The sequence below is a fragment of the Leptomonas pyrrhocoris genome (assembly GCF_001293395.1).
Source record: "Leptomonas pyrrhocoris isolate H10 chromosome Unknown, whole genome shotgun sequence".
NCBI classification, from domain to species: Eukaryota; Euglenozoa; class Kinetoplastea; order Trypanosomatida; family Trypanosomatidae; genus Leptomonas; species Leptomonas pyrrhocoris.
Genome location: NW_015438375.1, coordinates 365,088 through 389,652, shown reverse-complemented (window position 1 = coordinate 389,652; position 24,565 = coordinate 365,088). Strand labels below are relative to the sequence as shown.

Sequence of the window (24,565 nt, the reverse complement as noted above, 5' to 3'; positions counted from 1 at the left end):
CTTCGTGGTCAAAGAGCCGATGATCCTCGGCCACGAGGCGTCTGGCACGGTCGTGGCGGTTGGACCCGAGGTGAAGAACCTGAAGGTCGGTGATCGCGTTGCCCTGGAGCCTGGCATTCCTCGCTGGAACTCCACGCAGACGCTCAACGGCATCTACAACCTCGACCCCGATCTCACCTTCTTCGCCACACCGCCCATCGATGGCTGCATGAGCACCACCGTGATCCACCCGTCCGCACTGTGCTTCAAGCTGCCCGACAATGTGAGCTACGAGGAGGGTGCGATGTGCGAGCCGATCGCTGTCGGTATGCACTCCGCCACCAAGGCGGGCATCAAGCCTGGCGACGTGGCCCTCGTGATCGGCGCCGGCACGATCGGTATCGTCACGGCCCTGTCCGCCCTCGCCGGCGGCTGCTCCGAGGTGGTCATTTGCGATGTGCTGGATGCGCGTCTGGAGATGGCGAGGCGCTACCCCGGTCTGCGCCCGGTGAACTCGAAGAACAAGGAGGAGCTGAAGAAGGTGGTTGACGAGGTAACGAGCGGCAACGGCGCTGACCGCGTCTTTGAGTGCACCGGCAACGGAGCGGCCTACAACCTGATCTACGAGTGCGCCGCCCCTGGTGCGACCTGCGTGCTGGTGGGCATGCCGATCAAGCCGGTGGTGCTCGATGTTGTCTCGTCGCAGGCGAAGGAGATTACCTTCCAGACGATCTTCCGCTACCGCAACGTGTACCCGAAGATCATCCGCCTGCTCAGCTCTGGCAAGCTCAACGTGAAGCCGCTCATCAGCGCCAAGTTTCCTTTCAAGGACAGCGTGAAGGCGTACGAGCGTGCCCTCTCTCGCGACCCGAAGGATATTAAGATCATGATTCAGCTGGATGCCACGCAGACGTCGCGCAGCTTTACCTCGCCCTTCCTCTCCATTACAAGGCCTTTCATGAGAACCATTGTGATGTGTTGACACGTGGGCAACGAGGTGATGTAATAAACAACAGTAAGCGGTGAGCGTTGGGGTCTGGTGACGACGCGGGTAGAGAGAGCCGCGGCAGCGTACGTTGGAAGCTATGCGGTAATGCAGAAGAAGATAACGGGATGGAGCCGATAATTGGAAGCTGTGGTGGCTGCAGAGAAAAGAAAGGGGAAGAGAAAGGACACCGAAGAAAGCGTGAGAGCGGAAGCAAAGAAAGGTCTCATCAACATCACATCTTGCAGACTAGAATCGTCACGGTGCCTCAGGAAGCGCAGCGCCAATTGTACACCGCCCATCATCGAAGCCAAGTACAGTACTAACAACCATAGCATTTTCATTTCATTCACTAAAGCGAAATTGCTTTCCATTGCACTCTGTGGCATCCGATGAAACCCGATTCTATTTCTTTTTTCAACTCATCAAGTTGAAGCGGCTTGCGTGTAAACACTTTGCGTGAGCACATGGACGGGGCAGAAAGAACGTGAAAGAGTCTCACGGCTGAAAGAATTCGAATTCGTTAACTCCAAGAGAAACTTACAAGTAAAATGGGAAGGAAGAGAAGAACTTTTGACACGTTTTCGGGTTTCACAGGAAGAAGGGAAACAAAGAGAAAGCGAACAGAAACAGAAAAAAAAACACGTAAGTGTGGCACAACGATGGGAACGCGAAAGCAAAAAAAAAAGATGTGCTCCGCCTTTCCGTCGTCGAAGAACGCGGTCAACCGTCCTTGCTCGGCACATCCTTTCTCCTTCAAACGGTGCGCTACATTACTTTACGATTCCCTCTTTTGCGCGTGAAAGTGCGTGCTCCGACACAGCAAACGAACGATGCGAGAAGGGCAGAAAAAGGGAGAGGGGAAAAATACTCTTATATATTCGCGTACGAGTCTGAACGAAAAAATGAAGAACATATATATTTTTAGAGATGGTGGGAAAAGAGGCGCTTGAAAGGGTGTTGATCTTATCGGTGGGTTGATAGCCGACGTCGCTGCGGGTGCGCTTTCTTCTTGGCCAAATCCTATAGGAGAGAGAAACGAAAATGAGAACTGAAGGTATTTATTTCGTGAACTTTTGTGGAGAAAGAGAGAAGAAAACTTAATAATAATAATAATAATAATAATAAAGGGAGGTTGACGCAGGCAGAGCAAAGCGGCCATCGATGATGAAAAAATAATGAGAAGAGAAACACTAAAATCAACAGCACCCTCTGCTTGCCTGACTGTCTGCCTCAACACAATAAGTTTTGATGTCAGCACGTTTTGTCCTTTACTATCGACACGTTACGTTAGCACGCACGCAATGTAACTCTACAACTTGCTGGCCGAGGTGAACGACACGCTGGGCCCGAGTGACTGCCGTGTGAAGATCCACAGCGTGGGCATCTGCGGCAGCGATGTGCACTATTACGAGCACGGCTTCATCGGCCCCTTCGTGGTCAAAGAGCCGATGATCCTCGGCCACGAGGCGTCTGGCACGGTCGTGGCGGTTGGACCCGAGGTGAAGAACCTGAAGGTCGGTGATCGCGTTGCCCTGGAGCCTGGCATTCCTCGCTGGAACTCCACGCAGACGCTCAACGGCATCTACAACCTCGACCCCGATCTCACCTTCTTCGCCACACCGCCCATCGATGGCTGCATGAGCACCACCGTGATCCACCCGTCCGCACTGTGCTTCAAGCTGCCCGACAATGTGAGCTACGAGGAGGGTGCGATGTGCGAGCCGATCGCTGTCGGTATGCACTCCGCCACCAAGGCGGGCATCAAGCCTGGCGACGTGGCCCTCGTGATCGGCGCCGGCACGATCGGTATCGTCACGGCCCTGTCCGCCCTCGCCGGCGGCTGCTCCGAGGTGGTCATTTGCGATGTGCTGGATGCGCGTCTGGAGATGGCGAGGCGCTACCCCGGTCTGCGCCCGGTGAACTCGAAGAACAAGGAGGAGCTGAAGAAGGTGGTTGACGAGGTAACGAGCGGCAACGGCGCTGACCGCGTCTTTGAGTGCACCGGCAACGGAGCGGCCTACAACCTGATCTACGAGTGCGCCGCCCCTGGTGCGACCTGCGTGCTGGTGGGCATGCCGATCAAGCCGGTGGTGCTCGATGTTGTCTCGTCGCAGGCGAAGGAGATTACCTTCCAGACGATCTTCCGCTACCGCAACGTGTACCCGAAGATCATCCGCCTGCTCAGCTCTGGCAAGCTCAACGTGAAGCCGCTCATCAGCGCCAAGTTTCCTTTCAAGGACAGCGTGAAGGCGTACGAGCGTGCCCTCTCTCGCGACCCGAAGGATATTAAGATCATGATTCAGCTGGATGCCACGCAGGCGTCGCGGATGCGGATAACGCCCTTCTTCTCCAGCACGAGACTCTTCATGAGGACCATTTTTCTGAAGCTGCAAATGATTCGGTGAGGAGTGCAAATAAACAGAGAAAGGGTCTCCCTTTTTTTTTGCTTTGCGCTGTCGGTGAGTGCGTCGAGTGAGGTTGTCTGAGCCAGATGGAGATCAACAGCAGAAGAAAACAATACTATTAATTAGCGAGAAATCTGTGGGCGTAGGAGTAGGCGGAGAGAAAATGGTGAGGAAGACGTGATAACACGGACGAAAACAGCAGCCACCAATCACCAAACCCGGTAATCAGAAGCAACGCACACACACACACACACTCGCGGCATCCTAATTGCTTGGCGTGTCAACGTCTGTCAGGTCTTTGGATGCACTATCAGCTTTCGGCCAATGTCCGGTATAGAAGCAGCTAACTGTGATGAGCACACGTTTCATCTCTTTTATGTTCTACTCCTCAGGTGAAGGGGTTTTGTGGAAATACCTGCAGAGAGCAAGTAAAAGAAAGATAAATAAGGACGCAGGCACGACGATTAGACAGCAGAAGCTGGTCACGGGATGGAGGTGCTGATGTCGGAGCGCTGCAGCGCACGCACGTCTTCCTCCGTCAGGCCGGCGCAGCCGCTAAAGGACACGTGCTGCAGCGACGTTGACACCGTCAAGAAATCGAGGCTGCCAGTCACCCTCAAGTTTTCCATGTTGAACGTCCGCAACCGTGGCAGCTCCTCGACTCCGTGGAGCTCGCGAAGGCTTCTGATCAGCGGGCAGCCCCGCACACTCAAGTAGCGCAGGCCTCGGCAGCCGCGTGCGAGGAAGCGGAGGGAATGCACAGCCGTGCCAGAAAGATCCAAAAAGCGCAGGTGGGGGCTGTGCTCGATGCCCTGCGTCCCCGCCGTCGTTAAAGCCACGGCACCGGCAACCGATAGCGCCTCCAGCAGGCGACACCGACCGAGCTGGCCGACCCTCGTTAGGCTGGTGCAGCCGTTCGCCATGATTCTCCGCAGCACCGGCGAGCTCCGCAGCTCCTCCAGCGCCGCGGGCAGGAGCCCCGTGCAGCCCTCCACGTACAACGTCGTCAACCTCATACAGTCGGCGAGGAAATCGACGTCGGTGATGGGCGTGTGAGAGAGCGACAGCACCTCGAGCTGCGGCAGCGCCTGGATGCCCTGCAGCCCGTCCACGTCCAGGTGCCGGCACCCGCTCAAGTCCAGCGACCGCAGTGCCGTGCAGCCGCCACCGAAGTTGGCCACAGTCGATACGTTCGTGTCCTGCAGCGACAGCTCTCGCAGGTGCGGGGTCATCTCCAGTCCCATGACCGACGAGCGCAGCACCCGCTTGCACCCATCCACGCGCAGCACTTGCAACGCAGGTGCCTTGGAAAAGTGAGAAAGCGCGCTGACACGGGTGTACTCTAGCGCCAGCAGTTCCAAGCGTGGCAAACACTCGAACCCGGCGATAGAGGAGGTGCTAACGCCGTTGCATCGTGTGAGCAGCACTCGCCGTAGACTGCGACACCGCGCAAAGTTACGCAGCTGTCTCACCTCGTCCGTATAGCACAGCGAGAGCGTCTCCAGGCTCGGGGCCCGCTCGACGCCACGGAGCTCCTCCGCCTGTCCGCTGTCGCCGCTGGCAGCGCCCCCCACAGATGCAGCGAGCAGCGTCGGTGAGAGACGGCACGCGTGCAGCAGCAGCTCCCGCAAGGCAAGACAGTCGCCCAAAAAGGCGCAGTCGTCAATGACGGCACGCTCCACGTGCAGCACCTCAAGAAAGGGTAGCGCCTCCACTCCACGTAAGGCGGAGCAGAGGAGGACGGAGTCAGAGACGAGGTGCAGCTCTCGCAGCACAAGGGATGTGCCGAAGGTAAAGCGGCGCAGCCGCGGCGCATCCAACCAGAAGACCTGCAGAGACGGAAACACCGCAGCGGAGAGAAATACTTCGCCGGAGTGGGTGGATCGCGGGCCGGCGCCGGCATCGTGGCCTCTGCGCACTGTCACGTACAAATCGCGGAGTCGCGCCAGTCTGACGCAGGAAACCTCACCGAAAGACTGCTGGTTTGCTTCTCCGCCCGCTGCCTCTGCGGAGGTACGCGCTTGAAGCAGCTGCATGACCGCCTCAGCGGTGACCCCATGCAAATCCAACACTTGCAAAGAGGAAATGTCTAACAGCGCCTCCATGAACTGCGCACGGATCGGACCTGCCGCGGTGTCACTGAGGCATTCCAAAGCAGGCACGACAGTGGAATCGTCAACGTTTTTCATGCAGTCCTCCCCGGTCGCCGCCGCCGGCGCCATGGGTGATGGAGAAGCGTCTGCCACGATACTCACGACGAGGAGGTTCCGGCGGCTACGCAGGATGCTCAAACACCACTGCCATGCCGACACCCACCCAGGCGGCAGTAGCAACTCCGCCACACACAGGTGCAGCTCCTGCAAGTCCGCTAGGCCTCCGCCCTCGCTGTCGGGGCACAGCTGTCGCGCCAGCCAAGGCAGGTGCTGCTCCGTCACGTGGAGGGCCAGCGGTCGGGGCAGCGGGCCACGGCAGTCGCCCACCATCAGCCACGACGGGTCGACAGTGTCCATCCGCCGCACGACGTCTTCGCGTTTTGCGCGCCACTCCTGCAGACGAACGTGGAAGAGGCGCGCAGCAGCGGCGGTGCGGTGTGCGTTCTCTTGCAAGCCAGAAGCCGGGGACGCCACACAGCCCAACTGCTCAACGTCGCGCAGCAGCACAGGACAGGCAGCAGTATCCTTCATCACCCTTTTGCCTTCATCGCCGCCAATCGTCACAGCAGTCTCGGTGTGTTGAGTCGCTTCGGCGGCGTGTGCTCCACGCAGCGAGGAAGGCGCCGTGGCGTCTCCGTGCAGAGCCGCCGCCTCCGCCGCGGACGGTATCGCGGTGCACACCACGTAGTCGACGTCGTCAGCCTCCGCAAGAGCACCGCTCTTCCGCTGCGTGGCGGCTCCCACCAGCAAAAAGTCGGCGGCGGTGCTGTAGAGGGGCTGACGGCGCAGCCGGTGATGGTGCTGCAGCCACCCACGCATCAGCCCACGCATCATATCGGACTCCATCGACGTGGCGCGCGTGCAGAAGACGTGGGTGGCGCCGTTGACGTCTTCCACCACAACCGGTAGCGCCTCGTGCCGAAAGCATGGGTGGTGCGGGGAAGGAGTACAGAAGAGATTCGGTGTTTCCTGCTGTGTACTGACGACCTCACCACGACCACCACTGCTGCTGCAACTGTCGCCGTTGTGCAGAGTGCCCAGCTGCATCACGTGCGGAGCGTCCAGCGACGACGTGCTCGCAGGAGAGTTCGCGAGCTCTTGCGCTGCGCGGGCGGCGGCGGTCGTGGAGAGGGAGGTGAGCCGGAGCGACAGCTGTGGGCGTGTGGCGACCTCGGCGCTGCGGGCCCGCTCACGCGAGATGGCGCTCACGGCGTCGCCGAGCAGCTTGCGGGTCACGCGGAACTCCGCGGCTGGTCGGCCGTCCAGCAAGGGCGGCACTGGCGGGGTTAAACCTGCACGGGACACCGTACTGGCATGGACGTCTCCCAAGCCTGGTGAGCCTGCTACGCCCACCGCGACATTGCTGTCGGTTCCGTGGGCGTTGTGGGGTTGATGGCGCCTCGGTCGCAGCACGTCACAGCAAACGCCGTCGACGTGAACGCGGGAGGGATTGAGGCGCAGAAAGCGCAGGGAGTTGGGCTGCGCGAACGCCGGGCTGAGAAAGAGCAGGTGCGAGGTGGAGCGGCGGTGCAGCCAACCCTCACGCCACGCCCGGTCCAGTAACAGAGACTGCCGCTCGCAGTCAAGCAGCACCGTCCCGTCCAGCAGCCGACGCTCCTCTGGGGTGGTTTCGTGCCTTGGCACCGGCACAGGGGTCCGTCGAGCTACCGGCACACTCCCCACGTACTGACGCTCGCGCCCGTCCAGTCGTGCGTAAGAGTCCCGCACGTGCATCTCCGCGCCGTTCTCCACGATAAAAGGGCAGACAACCGCGCGCACTTCCTCCACCATCCAACTCCACGCGTGTTGCTCGAGGCGGCGCCGACTTCCCGGTCCCACGGCACGCAGTGTGGCGTGTGCACCGACGGGCGGGTCGGCAAGAAAAGGCAGGATGGCATCCCAGCCCACGTCTTCACATTTGCGCTGCACCACACGCTGCCGTGGCGTGTCCCTCTGCGTCGCTTTCTGCCTCTCTGCTTGTGCTGTTGAAGACGTCATCGAGTCCGTGTAAGACGAACCACTGGGGGGTCTGTGGCGTAGAGGATACCCCTTGTCACCGTCCGAAGCAGCGGGTGCCAGTTGTGGGGGCGCTTGGGGATGCAGCTGTGCCGCAAAGTTCAGCACCTTCTCCAGCACCGCTTCCTGCAACGCAGGCGGGAGAGGTTCGTGCGGAGAAAGGTGCAGCTGCCGCAACGCTGGCTTCAAAGCACGTTGCGCCTCGATGTACTGCTGGAAAAGGTTTCGGAGGGCATCCATCTGCGCTGGCTGCACCGCCGCATCAGAGGGAGAGAGAAGCGGCATTTGGGAGCTTCTCCCATCTGCGTGCTGCGCGGACAGCAGGGGCGACAGAGACAGGGAAGAGCTGTGGTGGACGGCGACGCGCCTCGTTCCATTCATCGCGGAGGGCAGCAGCGGCTGATGCGGAGCGATCAGAAGTGTTGTGGCGTCACTCGTGTCGGGACAGCTACTCATCGTGCAGGAGATGGGCACGTGTGTGCCGAAATGGCAAGACCGTGCGCACTGGTAGGCGCAGCTTATCATCTCCTGCGCACGGTGCTCTATGGGGTCAAACGTAGGAGGACTCAAGAACGCGTCGACGCTGTTTAGTGCACCAACCGGCGAAACTGAGGCGGAACGCGACGTCGCACCTGCCACAGCGTCCGCCAGCCCCTGTGCGTGTGGAAAACTCCCATTTGTGGTGGTTGGTTGCAGCGGCTGGCGCGGAGACGTTGCCGCTCGGCCCTTCCAGCGTCGGCCAGACGCACGGAAACGGCGGGAAAACATGTTTGCTTCAACAGAGCTAGTGCCCTGTAGTTGCTGCTGTAAGTCATGCGGTGCATGCTTAAACTGATTCGATGCTCCGTTATGCATCGAACGAGGAGTGGTACGAGAAGACAGTGGCGCCGGGAACCGCTCAGGCCACCCCGCCCTCGGTGATGTGTTGGACGTAATGCACGAAGTCGCTGCTGCGGCAGCGGCTGACGTCCTCTCTGCTGTTGTCATCGTTGCTGCTGTGTTTGCTGGAAGCTGCGAAGGCAAGCACGGTTCGGGCCGCACGAGCGGGGAGTGAGTGGCGGTCGCTGCGGTCGCTGCTTCATCAAGGGTGTTGACAGGCAAGGCCCATGACACCGTCATCTCTCGCATGGAAAAGGTGTTACCGGCCACTTGTTGAAGTCCTAACAGAGGTGGTACGGCGCCGGCGTTCCTCGTAGGGAAGATGGCCTCGGACGCGGAGGAAAGCGAGCGGGACGGCCATGAGGAGTTGGTGTTGTTGGAGGAGTGGCGTCGAGCACTCATCGTGTGGATGTGTGTGTGTGTCTGTGTGTCTGTGTGCGCGCAAATTCCGGCGTGCGCTGCAAGGCTGCAACGCAGAAGGACCGCACGAACCTTTCTCTCTTTGAATTACGATAGTCAAGTAAAAGCTAAAAACTCAAGAGCAGTCGTTGCGCCCCTGAACAATAACGCGACCAAGCAGAGCAATAGAAAGTATCGGTGCAGGGAAAAAATAAAGAAGCCATGGCGAGCTACACACGTGTGACAGCGATGTTGCTGTGACGAGGAGAGCGCAAAATTTTTCTGTACTTCGCCTTTCTACTACGAAGGAAGCGTTTGCACGAGCAAAGCAAGAAGAAAGAAAAACCGAAGAAAGAAGCACTTGCAGAAGTGCGCTTAAGCAAACGCGATGGTAAAAATAACAAATCAAGTGCGGCTCCGAAAATAAGAAGACGCAGGTTCTGGAGGATCGTCTGCGTTCGAGCAACGAGAGAGAGGGGGAGAAACGAAAAAAAGAGTACCACCGTGCACGATGACTTTCATCTGTGGTTGCTGCGACTTTCTCTCGACGCACCTTCGGCTGCACTGGCGCGGAAGGCGTCCAGAGTTGTGCGTTTCCGGTTTGACGCCCTTCTTCTCTTCGTGTTAGCGCAAAAGTAAGGCAGAGAACGCTAGAGGTGGTGGGGGGAGGGGGAGCTGCACGTACCGTCACCCCAGCAGCGTGTGTGGGAGTGCCGCATTCGTGGTTAAAAGGTTGCGAAGGAAGCAGAGGCAAAGGGGGGAGTGGGGGAAGATGAACAGAAGGCCACGCATCAAAGAGCGCTGGACAGCGCCGGGAAAAAAAAAGCGTGTGCGGCCCGCATCCGCACCTTCGACGGCAGAGTGAAAGCACTGACGCGGCGTTCTCTCTCTCCGCTGCACCTCTTAAAGCTTCCCGGAAAACATAAAAACGGAAACGAGGCACAGCAAAAAGCTACGGAACGCTGCGTATTTGCTCATTTGTTTCGTCCTCTTCGGCATTGCTTACGTATGACGTTGCAAGGCGTGGGTACTCGTCAGAATGCCGTCTCCCCAGCGGAGCTCCTCGGTAAACTCAAAGCGAATCCGCGATGCGTATCACACCGTGTTCTCTTGCTGTTTTCCGACTCCACCGTTGACGGCGTCGACCGTTTATTAAAGAGGATTTCTTAGTCAAAGGGCACTGTTAGGGAGGGTGCATTTATGTGTGTGACTACTCTTAATCGATGCGTTAAAGTGCCTCCTTCTCTCACCGTTTTTCTAGCTGACAGTGATGTGGCGATGGCTGCGGTGCGATCACAGCGCGGGAGCCAACCACTTCCAATTCACTGAAAGCTGTACTCACCTCTGCTGGGGTTGAGCACACCAAGCTTCTCCTCGCCGCTAAACACCACCGTCCCCGGGCCCTCCACCCGCAGCTCGGTAAACCCGTCCAGCCCCACATGTACATCCAACCCTGAAGCCACATCCGTGGCACAGGGCAGCACAAACGTGTTCGTCAAGTGCTCAAAAGCATCGCGTCGCCGCGGCAGAAGTGAGGAGATGGACGGCAGACGCGGTGAGGGCCCCGACTCCGCGTTGGACGAAGCAGGGTGCACGGCGGCGGTGACGGAGCCGGTGTGGGGTAAATCATCCGCTGCGGCTGCTTCCGCGCTTTTCGCCGTCGGCGGTACCGTGAAGAGCTCGGCCTTCGTTAAACGGCTCACTTCCAATGGGAAGCACGCAAGGACGAAGTCCTCCACTTTGTTGTTCGCCGTGACGGTGCGGACTATCGCTCGAACAGAGTGCACGAGGGCTGGTGACGCGCCGGCGGATGCATCGTAGTTCCTCAGCTCCTCCAGGGAGGTGGGCGGGAGGTAGGTGATCTGATTGAGGCGGAGAGATCCGATGAGGTGGACGGAGAAGTCTAGCGCGGACCAGCGGTAAGGCATGTCTTCGCGGACGGTGGCAACGAAAGAAGACTCGCGCTCAGCTAACACGACGGTCTTCCGCATTGTTCGCTTTTACAAAACAACTGCTATTCTTTACCGTTGAATATCGAAGTAAAAAGAAGCTCTCGGAAGAGAAATCGAGGGCGGTTGAACTACAATGCACGTGTCATGATCGCACCTCCAACACGGGGTACTCAAGAAGCTTAGCGGCGTGTACTCAAACCAAAACCAACAGATGACGGGAGGAATAAAGGCATAAATGAGATGGGGAGTGATAAAGCATGCGGAGAGAAACGCAGGTGCAGAGTACGTGTCACGGCAATCTTCATAAGTTTCCGTTGCCGCCACGCCTATTTCATCCACCAAAAGCTACTCGAAATTCAATTCCAGGATATGTGCTTTTCTACTTCTTTTGCGGTGCGTGTGTGTGTGGGAGGGAGTGGTTTGTTGAACGTGAGATGGAGCTGGCAGATCACTCGGCCCGCGAGCGTTGCTGCAACCAGCGAAGATAATCGTCCGATCGACTCAGAAAAGGCCGATGAAATGGACACCGAGACAGCGAAAACGAGTCAACAAGGGCATCGTAACCCGGAAAACAAGAGAGGCAGTTTTCAAGAAGCAGAAACATCACCCGCGACGGAGACCTGCACGACGCGGACGACACCACGTATCATGTTCGGCTTCGCCCACCTTGCATTTATCCAGCAAAAAGTCCCATAACTACGCCTTTTTGGTTTCTCTTCTTCTTCCTGTCAGCAGCGTACAGTTCTACCACGAGAGGGAGGCCCGACAAAAGCATGAGTGGTGTTCTGAAGCAAACAAGTGATAAGTGTTTCCACCTGCCCTGAAAGCCTGGTGAACGCCCGTGAAGGGTACTATGTCTGTGGTTGTTGTGTTGTCTCGCCGCTTGCCCTTGAAGAAAAGAGCGTCGGCGGCTCGACAGCTGCATGTAGATGTGATGAAGGCGCGCTAGGTCAAATAAGGTAACGTCAAAAAGAAAAAAAACGGGGGTGTTGAAAGAAAGAGAAACAAAACGCGGTAGTTTTGCTAGACAACGCATTTCACTGAAACCGACGCCATCAACAGCATTGGAGCAAAACTGAAGGGACCGCGACACTCAGCAATCGGTATTCCTTTTCTCAAATGAAAACTAAGGACCACTACGCCGTCAGCTCTCAACGGTTTAGCGAGATGGTTGAGCTCTGAGAACACTCTCCAGCTTGATGCACCGCAAGAAATCTTAATCCTCATCACCAGTGGGTGCATCTGAAAGTGTCTTGGAGTCACTTGTGATTCTTTTCTCTTTTCTTCTCCACTCTTCTTCAATGAAAAGCATAGAATGCGTCGATAGCACAGTATGTGAAGGGATGAAAGTGATATGCCGCCGCAACGGCGCTCGTCAATTAGAAATGAATAAGAGACTAAGACGTGTTGAAACGCAGCCTTCCGCATGCATAGATCTCCCGGCTGCATCACGAAGGACCCAAGAGCGTTACTACCATCCTTTTTTGCTGTTGTTGTTCTTGTTCGGCCCCGAAGCCTGACCAGGAATTTAAAAAATGCTGCAGATCAGCGATCACCGTGATGGCAGCGAATCGGTTATCTCTTTTCCTCGTTTTTTTTTTTTCTTCGGGAATCCAATGGAGTCGGAGCTCAGGAAGAAGAAGCCTCTGCATTGACGACTGCGCTCTTACCGTCGTCCGCAGCAGGTGCGGAAGCCTTGACTTCGCGCACAACTCGGTAGCCCGCATTCGAGGAGCCTTTTGCAGGGGACGGGGTGAACTGCACAGTCCGCGACGCCTTCTCGCCGAATTCGTTGCCCCCACTCTCCTGCACCTCCATGTCCTGTAGTAGGTCTGCCACGGAACGACTGCTCTCCACCTCCGCCATGGCCTCCTCCGCGTAACGTTGATTGAACGAAACCACGCGAGACACATCCTTCACCGCCTTCACCTCGGGGATCCAGTGCCGTGTCGTGCGCTCGATCAAGTCCACCAGGGTTGTTTTGCTGCTCTTGCACGTGCGACAGGCGCCCAGCAGCTCCACCCGCATCTCCCCGCTGTCGGCGTCGAAGCCGATAAAGCGCAAATCACCGCCGTCGTCCTGCAGTTGAGGGCGGATCGTCGTCGCCACGAGCTCCTTAATCATCAGCACCACCTCCGCGTCACCCTCCTCGGGGACGGTGTCGGCATGCGGGTTCGGTGCACTCGGGTCGACGTGCGGGCTGCCGCTGCTGATGTGGTCCGTTAACAGAGCGCTGACGTGGAACTTCAAATCCGACCAGTCTGTCGCGGCGATAAGCGCCTCGATTGCGGACTCGTCGATTTGCTCATCCTGTGTGGAGGGGGAGACGGTGAAGCCGCCCAGCTCGATGGGCGCCTCCGCCGCAGCGCCGGATGGCGCGGAAGCAGAAGAGGCGCTGTCTAGACTTGCGTGAAACGAACGATTTCCATGAAGCGGTTCAGCTGCCGCACGACGTGCCTCATCTTCTGTCTCGTCGCGCACGTCATTGACATGCTGCTGTAATGCCTGCGAGTGTGCTGCCGCTGCCGCCTCCTCCACCCCTTGCTCACTCTGCTCGTTGTTCCACTTTATGACAAAAAGGCGTGCCGCAGCCCTCGCGTCGGACTCCTCGACACGCCGCACCGTCACAAAGCTTGTCCCGACCGTGACCTCCTGGACCATGGGCAGGGCATCCAGCAACGTCCGGGCCAGAGGTGACTGATAGCTGTTTGTACTATCAAACATCACGGTATGTGTGCCGGGAGGCAAGAAGGTCATCCCGTCCACATAAAACTTGTAGCACGCGTCGTTGGGGGTTGGCTGGAAGCGGACGAAGACCCCGCTCGGCACGGCACACTCCGAGGCGAAGCGCACCGCGGAGGTCAGGTGAGGGAAGGCGTGTAAGGTACTTCCATACGTCATGGCACCTCGGCGTCTTGGCAGCGGTGAGAAGCGCCGAGAGGGGGGTAGCCTAACGCGTAGAGCGACCGCAGGGGCAGCGCAGAAGCAGCGGGTGGAGGTAAAGCCCGCCTGTCCGCGAGGTCGCTGCATCACGAGAGAACCACATCCGCGCATTTACTTTGCAGTAACAACCAAAAGCGGGTGCTGAAACCTCACCTCTATGCGGTCTAGGGAAGGGGAGGGGGAGTGCTTTTCCAGGCAACGAGGAACAAAGGTGCGCAGGTTTCTGAGGGTGAGGGAGTGAGGAATGGCGTGGAGAGTAGGTAAGAAAGAACAGGAGAGAGGCTAGAGGAGAGGGGAAAATCAAGCAGGAGAAATATTCAGCAGAAAAAAGCAGAAGAAAGACACGATGCACATCGTAAGCACGTCTTGCTACAAAAGGTAAACCGATCCCTCAAGATTTCGCCTTAAACGCTCTGCTTATTATAAGTACTATGATTTCTGTCGGCATTATCATCTGATGACTGCAAAAGTAGCTCAGTTTAATGACAAGCGCTCGTCGGCGCGATTTCCCATCTTACAACGAAGTGAAAATGCCGCGTGTTACCCGCATTTCAGCACGGCTCATGCTTCCTCTTGTTTTCCCCTTCCCCCCATTCGTTGGGCGCCTCGGGGTCGCACCGCATCATCGAGGTACTCTATCAAAAGGCAAATGTATCCCAACTGTTCACCTCATTCAACAAATTGCAGTCGCTGCACCTCCGCCTCGTCGGTGGCGTCCGACACGAGTCGCGGCATCATCGTGTCGAGCTCCGTGTTGACGGCGTACTGTGTCGTCAGCGCCTTGCGCAGCCTCGTCGCCCACGCATCCATATCGGCTTGGTGTGCGTCCTTCCACGCCTTCTCCTGCGCTGCCTGCGTCGTCTTGAGCGTCTCGTACTCGGCGCGAAACACGGCGTAGTCCGTCTTCTCTGTGGCCCGGCCGCTGCTGATCTCCAGTGCTTCCTTCATCACCAAGAGCTCCATCTTTTTGCCAGCGGTGGTGAACTCGCGGCGCAGTTCGGCTTGTGCTTCGATAGACAAGGAATGGCGCGGCAGAGATGCACCCGGGGCGTCGCCGCTGTCGTCATCATCGTCCTCCGCCTCCGCCTGCTCCTCGTCCCCGTGGCTGTCCGCGTCCCCTGGATGATCAACCGCTGTCGTTCTCTGGGTCAGGTCGGTCGGCGGCATCGGCAGCAACTCGTAGCCGTACTTCGTCGCCACCTTGTTATACAGCGCCACGCATCCGGCGCAGGCCGTCTCGCCAATCACGAAGGCGCCTTCGTCGCTGTCGACACCGTCGCCGGTCTCCTTCTCCGCCTCACCGGCGTGTGCGGCGCGCTCCTCGGCTGCCGCGTTGCGACGTCGCGCCTGCTGCGCCGTGACGTGGTGGCACCGTATCATAGTCCGCGCGCCGCAGCGGGTGCACGGGACCGACACCGGCGTTCGACACGGCGCCGTCGCCTCCCCGCAGCGCCGCTCCTGGAAGTGGTGAAACACGGTGTACTGCAGCACCTTGTTCTCCATCCCACTCACTACCCGCTGCCCACACGACAGCTCTGTGAGGCCGGCAAAGGTGCACGGCTCGCAGGGGAGGCCGCAGATGCGGTGGCAGACGTGCCCGCATGGCAGCACGTTTCCACACGGGTAGGGACAGCAGGCGTGGAAGACGCGCTCCGTCGCCGCCGCGTCGTGCGTCTCAGCGCCCGGCTCGGCGTGTGAAGAAAGTGAATGGTGGTGGTCGAGAGGACGCTGCACGTGGCACGGCTGTAGACACGCGTGGGACGGGTTTGAGCAGCCCTCGTACGGTTTGAGGCACAGCGACAGGCACTTCTCGGCCCCACGTTTCTGCACCTCCACCTCTAGCTGATCCGCCAGCTCAGACTCCACCTCGTCGTCACCGGCCTCGCGCTCCTGCACGGTGGCGGTGCAGCGAAACTTGAAGTGGTCGGGGCACACCATCGCCAGCACACTCGCGCCGATCCCCGCGGGCAGCCAGTACGCACGGTCGTCCTTTGGCGAAAGCAGACGGCGCTGCAGCCGCACAAACGACTCCACCTTGGCGAAGAGCGGCACACAGGTGAAGACCTCCCGGCTGCCAATGAAGAAGACGCCGAGGCGCACACGGCGCAGCAGGCGCCACAGCCACCACTGCAGCCGCGTCACAAAAAGCGACGGCGAACCGTCGGAGGCTTCGGCCCAAAGCTGACGCCACTGCTGCTGCCGCACATCGGGTCGGTGACTCGCCGGGTTGTTCTTCAGTGCCCCAATGACCACGTCCAGCAGTCCGGAGAGCAGCACCACACCGACGTCTGTCTCGCACTCCGCCTCCTCCAGGTTCGTGTACGCGACGGAGGCGACGTTGGTGGCGGCAGCAAACGACGTCTCACTTCCCATGTCCTCCAGGGACTCCTTCCACACTCGCACCACCGACGTCGACGATGATGATCCGGCCCTTTGCCCGCCTTGGGAGGCACTGGTCAGGGAAAACGACGACGACACAAGGGCCTCCGACACGGTCTCCGCCGCAGCGGCCGTATTCGTGTAAATGCCGTACGACAGCGGCGAGGTGGCCGGGCCGCTCCGCCCCCAGTAGCTGGAAATGTGGGACATGAGAAACACGGCAGCCGCGGCATCGGCCGCCACGCAGTCGTCCATCGGCACACCGTGACTCCACACTTCGACCGCGCTGTACGACGCCAACCCAGGAAACGCCGGCGGAGGAGCGGCAAGGTCGAGTGTTTTTGGTTGCTGCTCCGCTTCCTCGCCGTCTTTGTGCTCCGTGCCGTCCTTCTCCTCACTCTCGGGGTCTCCCTCGAGCGGCTTGGCCAGCGCACGGGAGTCCTGCGTGGAGTACCGCAGCACCGTCTCTACCTCTGCCCGACGGCACCGCAGGGACTCGCGCAGTGCCGTAGTGGTGAGGGCGCCGACACGTTGCAGCTCCGTGCGCAGCGACCGCACAAGCGCCAGCACCACCCGCTCGTGCGAGCGGCGTCGCTCCTGGAACGCCGGCACCTCAGCTGTGAGAGTATAGACGACGCTCGACGCCGGTGTCAACATGGCGAAGATGCCGTCCTGCACCGTATCGAGGTCGTCGATGCAAACGTGTGAGGGCTGCCAACACCACAGATAGGGGAGCTGCATGCCCTGCGTCAGCTCGACCGGCGTTGCGGTCAACAAGGCGTGCCGCGTGCTCTGCGAAGCCGCCGCGACACCAAACACTAAGTCGAGAAAAACCTGAAAGATCGACTTGACGGACTCGTGCACGGCGGCGTGTACGTGCTGGGCCAGCTCCACCTGCTTGTCGAGGTACACGCTGTGCCACCCCTCCCGCTGCTCGGTGGACAGGGAAGAGAGGCGCGTCGTGGGCGGCATGGAGACGGGCGTGAAACGGTCATCCGGCGCCGCAGTCAGCACCTCCCACCCGGAGGCGTTTTGCTGTGCCTGCCCTGCTTCCTCCTCCTCATTACCGGACTCATCGACACGAGTTAGCGAGTCGGCTACCGCACTGTCCGGCCAGAAGCGAGCCGCGATGAAACCTGCCCACGTACCTGATGAAGAACGCTCGGATGGAGCGGTTGCTGCTGCGCTCGCCATTACATCGGCTGTTTCACGAGCGGACATGGTCAGCGCCAGCAGCGGCGTCGCGACGCTGCCCGCGGCACGGCAGCGGCCGCTCCACCTCCCCGTTGCAAGATACAACTGGAGTTGCGCGTTGAGCTGCGCGGCCAGTGGCGCCTTGAGGGAGCGCTCGTGCGACTCTCTGAGCAGCGTCGCTATGGAATTCACCTCGCCGCGCGCCCACACAGCCGCCTCCGTTTCTCCTCCCTCGTCCCCCCTCTCGTCGTGCGTGTTGTTGAAGAGGAGCTCTTCAACGGCTTCTGGCACCGTGGAGGTGACGGCGGCTGGACGCAGCATGAACGGCGTGGAGCAGTACAGGAACCCCTCGTTCAGCCGCTGATACTGCTGTCGCGCTTCAGTAGATAGAAGGCTTGCTTCCTCCAGAGGATTGCGCCCATTCCGCGCTTCCGGCGACGTGGCAAACAACTCCGTGACGGACGCGCGCCGCAGCGCCTCGGCTGCTTGCCGCACGGCCGACACCGCCTGCTTCAGTCCCGCCTGCACACAGCGCTGCTGCTCGTGACGGGCTGCAGCGTGCAGCTTGCCCCGCAGCAGCCCCGACGCGTACAGAATGGAGGTTTTTCCGCTGCCCGTGCACCCGTCTACCACCTTCACCGCAACGGGCTTGCTTCCCTGGGGGCCACTGCTGGTCGCCCCAGGGCGAGCGGGGGGACTGAGAAAGGCGGCGCTGCTGCTGGCGGTTAAGCCGGTGCCCGCCGTCAGGGAGTAGAGCGCCTCCACCTGCGCGGAGGAGAAGCGCACCGTGCCGTTCACCGAGGCGAGGAGGGTTTGCAGAGAGACGGCGGTGGCAGCGGCGGACGACTGCTTGCCGGCCGCCGGTGCCGCAACGCCCGCCGTGGCCCCACTCCCGGAGAGCAAAGAGGCCACGCGCGGGGCTAGCGAGGGCACGTAGCGCTGCAGCGGGACGACGCCGTCCATGAAGTGCTCCATCCACAGCCCCGTCGCGCTGTTGGGGTCGAACGGGCGATCCATCGGGCCCACCACGGCGCTGCCGCCGCCCCCCGCCGAGCGGCGCCTGCTGCTGTTCGTGCTCGCTTTGCACTGCCGCACCGTGATGGAGAGGGCGTGCAGGCGACGCAGACAGTCCATGTAGGTCAGGGCAGGCGTGCCGGAGGGCAACAGCCGCTCCATCGGGGCGTCGGCGCCGGCGTTGAGGAAAGCAGCGGCAGCGGCGCGGCGGCGATGCGGGGTGCGGCGGTGCACGTTGGCCTCCTCGCCGACCACCACCCACGCCTGTGCCCGGCCGTTTTCCGCGGTTGCGGCGCTCGTCGTGACGAAATCTGCCAACATGTCACCGTCTCGCAAGACGTGTGCGATGAGGTTGGCCGTGTTCTTCGCGTTCCTCTTATTGCTGTTGGCGTTCGTCTCCCTGTCTTGGTGCAGTTGTGACTCGCGGTTCAGCTGCGTGAGAACCAACGGAAACGCGATCCACTGTCCGTTCAGCTGCACCACGGCGTAGGCAAACAGGGAAGCATCTGCCCTGCAGACCCCCGGCTCGCTGGTGAAGCGGGTTGCCTGCAGCGTCGCCTCCAGCGTGTTCAGCTGATGCTGCTGATGCCCAGACGGGAGATGCAAATTAAGGCGGACGGGCAACCCAAAGGCGGCGTGCTGCTGCACCTCTGTCAGGCAGTACTCAGCTAAGCCGCCACCACGCACACCCACCGCGTCCACCGTCTCCAACGGCACGGCAATAACACCGTCTAGTCGACCTAAGTGCTGCAGCTCCGCGGCTCCCTCCGTCAGCTTCGTGACACGGCGCACCGCCGCCGCCGTGTTGCCGTACAACTCGGCGTACGCAGCGACAGCGGTGCCCTTCAAAAACTGCTGCAGTTCGTGACTGAGGTACGGGTTGTAGGTGCGCCGCAGCGCCGTGAGCTGCTCCGCAACGGTTCGCTCCTGCAAATAGCGCCCCTCCTGCAGCTGTCGCAGCGTCGGCGGAGAGAGCAGCTCGGTGATGGCGTCCGCCGTGTCTCCCATGCGGCTGCTGTCAACGTGGTCGTGTGCGCGCCGCATGTCCTCCTCGAGCTGCAGCCACCGCAGCACCTGCCGCAACACACCACTCGCCGCCACCGACTCCAACACCTCACAAATCGCGGCCTCCGGGCCCGTCGTGGTTCCTGCAGCTCGCTTGCTCTTCAGACTCGCCGAGTGCAGCAGCCAAACGTGCGAAAGGCGGGAGAGCACCACCTCATACCCGTTGCGGGCCTGTTGAACACTGCGGCGCAGCTCGGCGGTGGAGGCGGCAGCGTCGGCCATCAACGCCGCGGCGGCGCTGGCGTACTGCAGGCCCATCTGCACACACGACTGCAGCGTCTGCGCAATGGACTGCCGGGTCGACGCGACCGCGTCGGTGGCGATGAGCTGCATCGACACCTGCGACGCACCGTCCACGAACAGCGGGGAGGCGAGGAAGAGGTAGACGAGACGCTGGCACAAGCGCGGCAGCCGCATAGCGGACTCAACGTGGAGAAAAACGCCAAGGATCGTCTCGAGGGCGAAGACGATGGTGCGGCGCAGGCGATCCAGTGTCTCCATGTCCGCGCTCCGCATCACCTCCGGCTTGACACGCAGCAGCAAAGGTAGCTGCAGCGCTCGCCGCCACCCCTCGGTGGCCGCGATGGCTATGCCCTTCGCCCCCGTCGTCACGGATGCACTGAGCGAGGAGGCGGCGGCTTCTAAAAAGGCGAGTTGCGCCAGCCCAGGCGGCTGCTCCAGCAACGCGGAAAGCCAGCGCACCACGACCACAACACTGCCATGCACCGCCTCCCGCCACAGATCGACGTCCTGTGCGGTGAAGAGGGCTGTGTTGAAAGTCACGAATTCCACGTGTGTCGCAACCTCCGTTGCAGCGGAAGAAGACGGTGCCGTTGCGGCGTCCGTCGTCGCCGTCTCACCGTCTGCGACCGGCTTCCTAGGCTGGCAGCGGAGCAGCAACAGATCAGCAGGGTGCGCCACAACCTCCTCGCTCGCCTCCGCGCCCGCAACGTCTATCAGCAGCGGTGGCGGTGCTGTGGTAGAGGGTGCCCCGCCACTCAGGTGGGTCTGTGGAGATGCCAAGACGAGGGTGCGGCCGTCGTTCGCCACCAACTCCACCGTCAACAAGCGCAAAAGGGAACCTTCCTCACTGCTGTGAAGCAGCTGCTGATAGACAAGCTCACGCGTGCGGCCACCGAGGCAGACAGACAGCTCATCCTCCAGCAGTGCCGACACGTTGGCCGCCACCGCCGCCACAGTCGGGGCGAGGGCAGAGGGCGGGGAGGCAGCGGTGGACGACGAGGAGGCCGCTGCGGCAGCCGAACCGAGCAGGCGCGACAGCACTGCAGCCCGCTCCGCCTCCAGAGACCCGCTACGCCGAGAGGTGATGCTGTAGATCACTTCAAAGTGAAGGGCGTGGGGGGAGGACGAGGAAGTGGAAGAGGAAGCGATGGTAGACGCTGCGACGGGGGAAGGTGCTGGAACGGCTTGCCCGTTTGATGATGGCGCCGCCGTGGCCTCGGCTTCATCACGAACACGTTTCATTGATCAAGAGAAAAAGAAAACAACAACGGAAGTCAACCTGCGGTTTCGCCACACACGTACGGGGAAAAAATGAACCTTTTCCTTTCTTCTTACTCAGTTGATTGGGGCTAAAGAGAAAATGTAACGACAAATGAAAACCCTCAAATTCATGGGAAAGTCCTCCGTTAACTACGCCTTCCCGTTCTGTCAGAAAGCAACGTCAACAAGCAGGAACTCAGAGAGAAACTCAAAAGAAATTCAAGAAAACGAATGGGGAAAGGAGCCGAGGTCAAGAGACAGAAAGCAGCAAGCATCATGAGAGAAAGATGGGTCCACCACGTAGCTTAGCTTCATTTTCGCTGTTGGTTTCCCTTTCACCATGTCCTCGCAAGCTGCCGCGATGCTTCACAACGCAATGCTGTTGTGAGACTTTTTAATGTCAACGTAGTTGTGTGGCGCCAACAAAGGGAGAAGAGAAAGCTATCTTTCATTTACATTTTTTAAGATATGTGAAAACGTGAGTCCGTGAAGGAAACGAGCACTCGAGAGCATCAAGACAGCAAACGGTTTGCACCAGAACATAAAGAGTTCTTCTCCCTTTGGGGGGGGGGGAGAGAGAAGGGAACACCGCGATCATCACCCCTTCACGCACAAAACCTGTCGCAGGACCGCCACAACTTCCACGAGATCTTGCTGGGCCGCTATCACGGCGTCGATGTCCTTGTACGCCGCGGGGGTCTCATCCAACACGCTGCCATCCTTGCGACACTCAATCCCAGACGTGGCGATCTCGTGGTCGGCAACCGTGAAGCGGCGGCGCGCCTCGCCACGGCTGTAGCGACGCCCTGCGCCGTGGGAGCAGGAGCAGTAGCTCGCCGTGCTGCCCTTGCCGCGCACAATGTAGCTGCGAGCTCCCATAGAGCCAGGAATGACGGCGAGTTCGCCCAGCCGCGCAGAGGTGGCGCCTTTGCGTGTGAGCCACACATCTTGCAACCGCCCTTCACCACACCGCGCTACACCATCCGCCCTCTCTCTTGATGGCAAAGCCGAAGGGGGGACCACAATTTGCATCTTCTCCACGTAGTTGTGGTGGCAGTTCACAGCTGCTTTGATGGTGGCGAAGGGCACGGGAATGCACTCCCGCATCGCGTCCACCACGGCGTCCAGCATCACCTGCCGGTTCCACCACGCAAACCGCTGCGCCCAGTCTACGGCAAAGATGTAGTCGTCAAAGTGCTTCGTCCCTTCGCGCAGATACGCCAAGTCCTCATCGGGCAGGCGGCTCAGCTGCGCGCCGACGTCTTTCTTCGCCAGCTCGATAAAGACGGCGCCGATTCGGTTGCCCACCCCCCGCGACCCGGAGTGCAGCATCACCCATACGTGCGGAGACGGCTGCTGCTCGTCCAGGCAGATCTCAATAAAGTGGTTGCCCGTGCCAAGGGTGCCAAGGTGATTCAAGTGGTTCGTCTTCTCCAGCACACCGTAGCGCCGGCAGAGCTCCTCAAAGTCGCAGGCCAGGTGGTCCCTCCACACCTTCTGCACGTTGGGGGGCACCTCGCCCCTCCATCCGCCGGCGTCGGCAGCGCTCCTGCCGCCATGGGTGCGGCCGTGCGGCACACGAAGTTCAAACGCAAGGCGAAGATCCTCCAATGAGCTGGGCAGGTCGTTCGCAGTGAGAGACGTCTCCATCGCGATCATGCCGCACCCAATGTCCACGCCGACGCTGGCAGGGATGATGGCGCGCACGGTGGGCAGGACGAGGCCGACGGTGCAGCCGATGCCCGCGTGCACATCCGGCATCACGGCGACCGGCGCGGGGATAATGTGGGGGTCCATGTGCGCAATGCGCAGCAGCTGCTCGTGTGCCGTTCGCTCCACTTCCACTCCTTTCTTCCACACCCGCACCTCGACTGGGCTGGTAGGATCGCCCACCACCTCGTAGTTTGGGGAGATGGTGTGGCCTTGCACGGAGTGGAACACGGCGGTGGTGGAAAAGCACCGCGAGGCATGCAGACGACGTCCGCCAACCCCCCGCAAAAAAACAGAGGCACGGCGCGCTAGCATGCTTCCGTATCAAACGTTCTAGAAGACCCTCTTGTGTAGATAAGTCATCGTCCTCAATGGTCTCAAAGTGCGTTGTCTTCGTTTCCTTTTGTTTTGGCTTGAAAGGTGTGTTCTACAGCAGGAGCCTAAGCAGTTGCTGCGAGAGTGCAACGTCATTTGTTTTACGCGGTTAAGTGCACCGTTATTTTTGAGCCGTAAGCATTTGTGATCCGCAGCAGAGCAGGGAAACGCGGGAAGAAAGAATTCCGAAGGACAAGAGAGTCTCAATGGTGTCTTTCCGGCAAAATGCATATCTGAATGGAGAGGGTGGCCGACCATGTAGGCATCGATGGCGCATCGCCACATTGATTGTCCCACATCGGCGTCGTCGGCAATGTCAGATTTCAGTCTTCCTATTTCGGCGCAAAGTGAGAGAACTGCAACAAAAAAGGATAACAGAAAGCCGTTTTTCCCTTAACAGTTTTGCGAGAGAGAGGGTGGTACACGAAGCAGTTTTCAAGTAGAAGAAATCAACAAAGAAGAACGGCGTGAAACGCTGACGGAGAAAGAAAAAAAAGAGTACAAAACGAAATGCTTAACTGGGTTCCGCCGCCTTCGATACTGCCACCACCTCTCCTTTCCAGCTCGCCGCTCAGCAGCCCAGTCACGCGTTCTGCACCCTCAAACATACGGAGAGAAGAGCACAGACAAGACGAACAATTCATAGTATATATACTCCGCAAATCGGCGGCGTATCCTCATGTCTTTCCGTAACGCAAAACAAAGTGAACAATTTAGCCTCTGTTAGGTTTCTTTCTGGGCAACGGGAAAAGGGCAAAAACGCCCTGAAGAAGAGAAAAAAAAAACGCGTAGAGGCAAACAAAGGCAACGCCGTTCTTCGGGTAGAAGTAAGCGCCTACGGCCTCCAGCGCGGTGCAACGAAACAACAAGGTGGCAAAGCGGGAGGAAAGAAAAAACCAAGCACCATGTTTCGTCAGCTTCATACTCCAGCTCAAGCAAAAAGAAGCGCACACTCAACGATTTGAAATTGCACGTGCAAAGACGTCGAGCTGTTTCATCGATCTTCACGCACGGATGGTAGCATTGTTCGTTCTGCATGCATTCCCATCCTTTGGAGCAACTGCACAAACGGCGTCTGTCGCCGCAGGCAATCCCAGCGCAGCCGCACGCGGATGCTGCAGTCGCATCCCCGCATCTTCGAGATGGTCCGCCAGCATCTCCTCACGACGAAGGCAAAAGGCTCGGCGCGTGCATTTCTTGCAACCGGGATTGCCCTTCAGGAGATATTGGTCTGGGCAGCAGCGAGTGCATAGTTGACGACCGCACCAGTCGCAGTTGGTGCTGTAGCAGAACCAGCCGTACTGCTCGCCGCACTCGTCGCATGCCGTGTGGTCAGTGGGACGGCTCTCAGGCGGTGCGGGGGTGTAGTCGATGGGGGTAATGGTCGCCTTGACATCATCGGGAACCTCATCGTGGGTTCTCAAAGGATTCAGCGACTGTCCCATGATGAGAACAATACATACAACGGAGCTTTCCGCAGCAACCGCAACAAAAGATTATCTTAAGACGCTAAGCAAACGTTAGCCACCTTGCTGCTGAGGATGCCGTGCGTTACGTCAAGGACAACAACCGTCAGCACTTCCTTCGTAGGGGAAAGGGAAAAAAAAAACA

The 24,565-nt window shown here is 59.5% G+C and overlaps 10 protein-coding genes across 14 annotated transcripts; 2 read left to right on the top strand and 8 right to left on the bottom strand.

The window, feature by feature from the left end:
• Positions 1-19: 19 nt before the first annotated feature.
• Positions 20-961, top strand: ABB37_07589 (putative d-xylulose reductase; the record flags this gene model as incomplete). The annotated part of the gene is made up of 1 exon (XM_015806283.1): positions 20-961. The coding sequence occupies one exon, from the start codon at positions 20-22 to the stop codon at positions 959-961; it is 942 nt and encodes a 313-aa protein (XP_015655205.1).
• A 445-nt stretch (positions 962-1,406) lies between these two features.
• Positions 1,407-2,126, bottom strand: ABB37_07588 (hypothetical protein; the record flags this gene model as incomplete). 3 transcript variants are annotated; one of them, XM_015806282.1, is made up of 1 exon in its annotated part: positions 1,407-2,126. In XM_015806282.1, the coding sequence occupies one exon, from the start codon at positions 2,124-2,126 to the stop codon at positions 1,743-1,745; it is 384 nt and encodes a 127-aa protein (XP_015655204.1). In that variant the 3' UTR covers positions 1,407-1,742. The 3 variants fall into 3 exon arrangements, with proteins under 3 accessions (XP_015655204.1, XP_015655203.1, XP_015655202.1); XM_015806281.1 differs by having other exon boundaries at positions 1,422-2,126; XM_015806280.1 differs by having other exon boundaries at positions 1,480-2,126.
• Positions 2,127-2,415: 289 nt separating this feature from the next.
• On the top strand, positions 2,416-3,372 carry ABB37_07587 (putative d-xylulose reductase; the record flags this gene model as incomplete). The annotated part of the gene is made up of 1 exon (XM_015806279.1): positions 2,416-3,372. One exon carries the CDS (start codon positions 2,416-2,418, stop codon positions 3,370-3,372), a length of 957 nt encoding a protein of 318 aa, XP_015655201.1.
• A 482-nt stretch (positions 3,373-3,854) lies between these two features.
• On the bottom strand, positions 3,855-9,496 carry ABB37_07586 (hypothetical protein; the record flags this gene model as incomplete). The annotated part of the gene is made up of 1 exon (XM_015806278.1): positions 3,855-9,496. Exon 1 carries the CDS (start codon positions 7,824-7,826, stop codon positions 3,855-3,857), a length of 3,972 nt encoding a protein of 1,323 aa, XP_015655200.1. The 5' UTR covers positions 7,827-9,496.
• A 645-nt stretch (positions 9,497-10,141) lies between these two features.
• ABB37_07585 (hypothetical protein) lies at positions 10,142-10,951 on the bottom strand (the record flags this gene model as incomplete). Its single annotated transcript, XM_015806277.1, has 1 exon — positions 10,142-10,951. Exon 1 carries the CDS (start codon positions 10,808-10,810, stop codon positions 10,142-10,144), a length of 669 nt encoding a protein of 222 aa, XP_015655199.1. The 5' UTR covers positions 10,811-10,951.
• Positions 10,952-11,444: 493 nt separating this feature from the next.
• ABB37_07584 (hypothetical protein) lies at positions 11,445-11,808 on the bottom strand (the record flags this gene model as incomplete). The annotated part of the gene is made up of 1 exon (XM_015806276.1): positions 11,445-11,808. The coding sequence occupies exon 1, from the start codon at positions 11,694-11,696 to the stop codon at positions 11,445-11,447; it is 252 nt and encodes an 83-aa protein (XP_015655198.1). The 5' UTR covers positions 11,697-11,808.
• A 592-nt stretch (positions 11,809-12,400) lies between these two features.
• On the bottom strand, positions 12,401-13,998 carry ABB37_07583 (putative mitochondrial HIRA-interacting protein 5; the record flags this gene model as incomplete). Of its 2 annotated transcripts, none has more annotated exons than XM_015806274.1 (1): positions 12,401-13,998. In XM_015806274.1, the coding sequence occupies exon 1, from the start codon at positions 13,799-13,801 to the stop codon at positions 12,401-12,403; it is 1,401 nt and encodes a 466-aa protein (XP_015655196.1). In that variant the 5' UTR covers positions 13,802-13,998. The 2 variants fall into 2 exon arrangements, with proteins under 2 accessions (XP_015655196.1, XP_015655197.1); XM_015806275.1 differs by having other exon boundaries at positions 12,401-13,939.
• A 385-nt stretch (positions 13,999-14,383) lies between these two features.
• On the bottom strand, positions 14,384-20,851 carry ABB37_07582 (hypothetical protein; the record flags this gene model as incomplete). The annotated part of the gene is made up of 1 exon (XM_015806273.1): positions 14,384-20,851. One exon carries the CDS (start codon positions 20,849-20,851, stop codon positions 14,384-14,386), a length of 6,468 nt encoding a protein of 2,155 aa, XP_015655195.1.
• A 615-nt stretch (positions 20,852-21,466) lies between these two features.
• Positions 21,467-23,032, bottom strand: ABB37_07581 (hypothetical protein; the record flags this gene model as incomplete). The annotated part of the gene is made up of 1 exon (XM_015806272.1): positions 21,467-23,032. The coding sequence occupies exon 1, from the start codon at positions 22,892-22,894 to the stop codon at positions 21,467-21,469; it is 1,428 nt and encodes a 475-aa protein (XP_015655194.1). The 5' UTR covers positions 22,895-23,032.
• Positions 23,033-23,958: 926 nt separating this feature from the next.
• Positions 23,959-24,538, bottom strand: ABB37_07580 (hypothetical protein; the record flags this gene model as incomplete). 2 transcript variants are annotated; one of them, XM_015806270.1, is made up of 1 exon in its annotated part: positions 23,959-24,538. In XM_015806270.1, exon 1 carries the CDS (start codon positions 24,397-24,399, stop codon positions 23,959-23,961), a length of 441 nt encoding a protein of 146 aa, XP_015655192.1. In that variant the 5' UTR covers positions 24,400-24,538. The 2 variants fall into 2 exon arrangements, with proteins under 2 accessions (XP_015655192.1, XP_015655193.1); XM_015806271.1 differs by having other exon boundaries at positions 23,959-24,534.
• Positions 24,539-24,565: the final 27 nt, after the last annotated feature.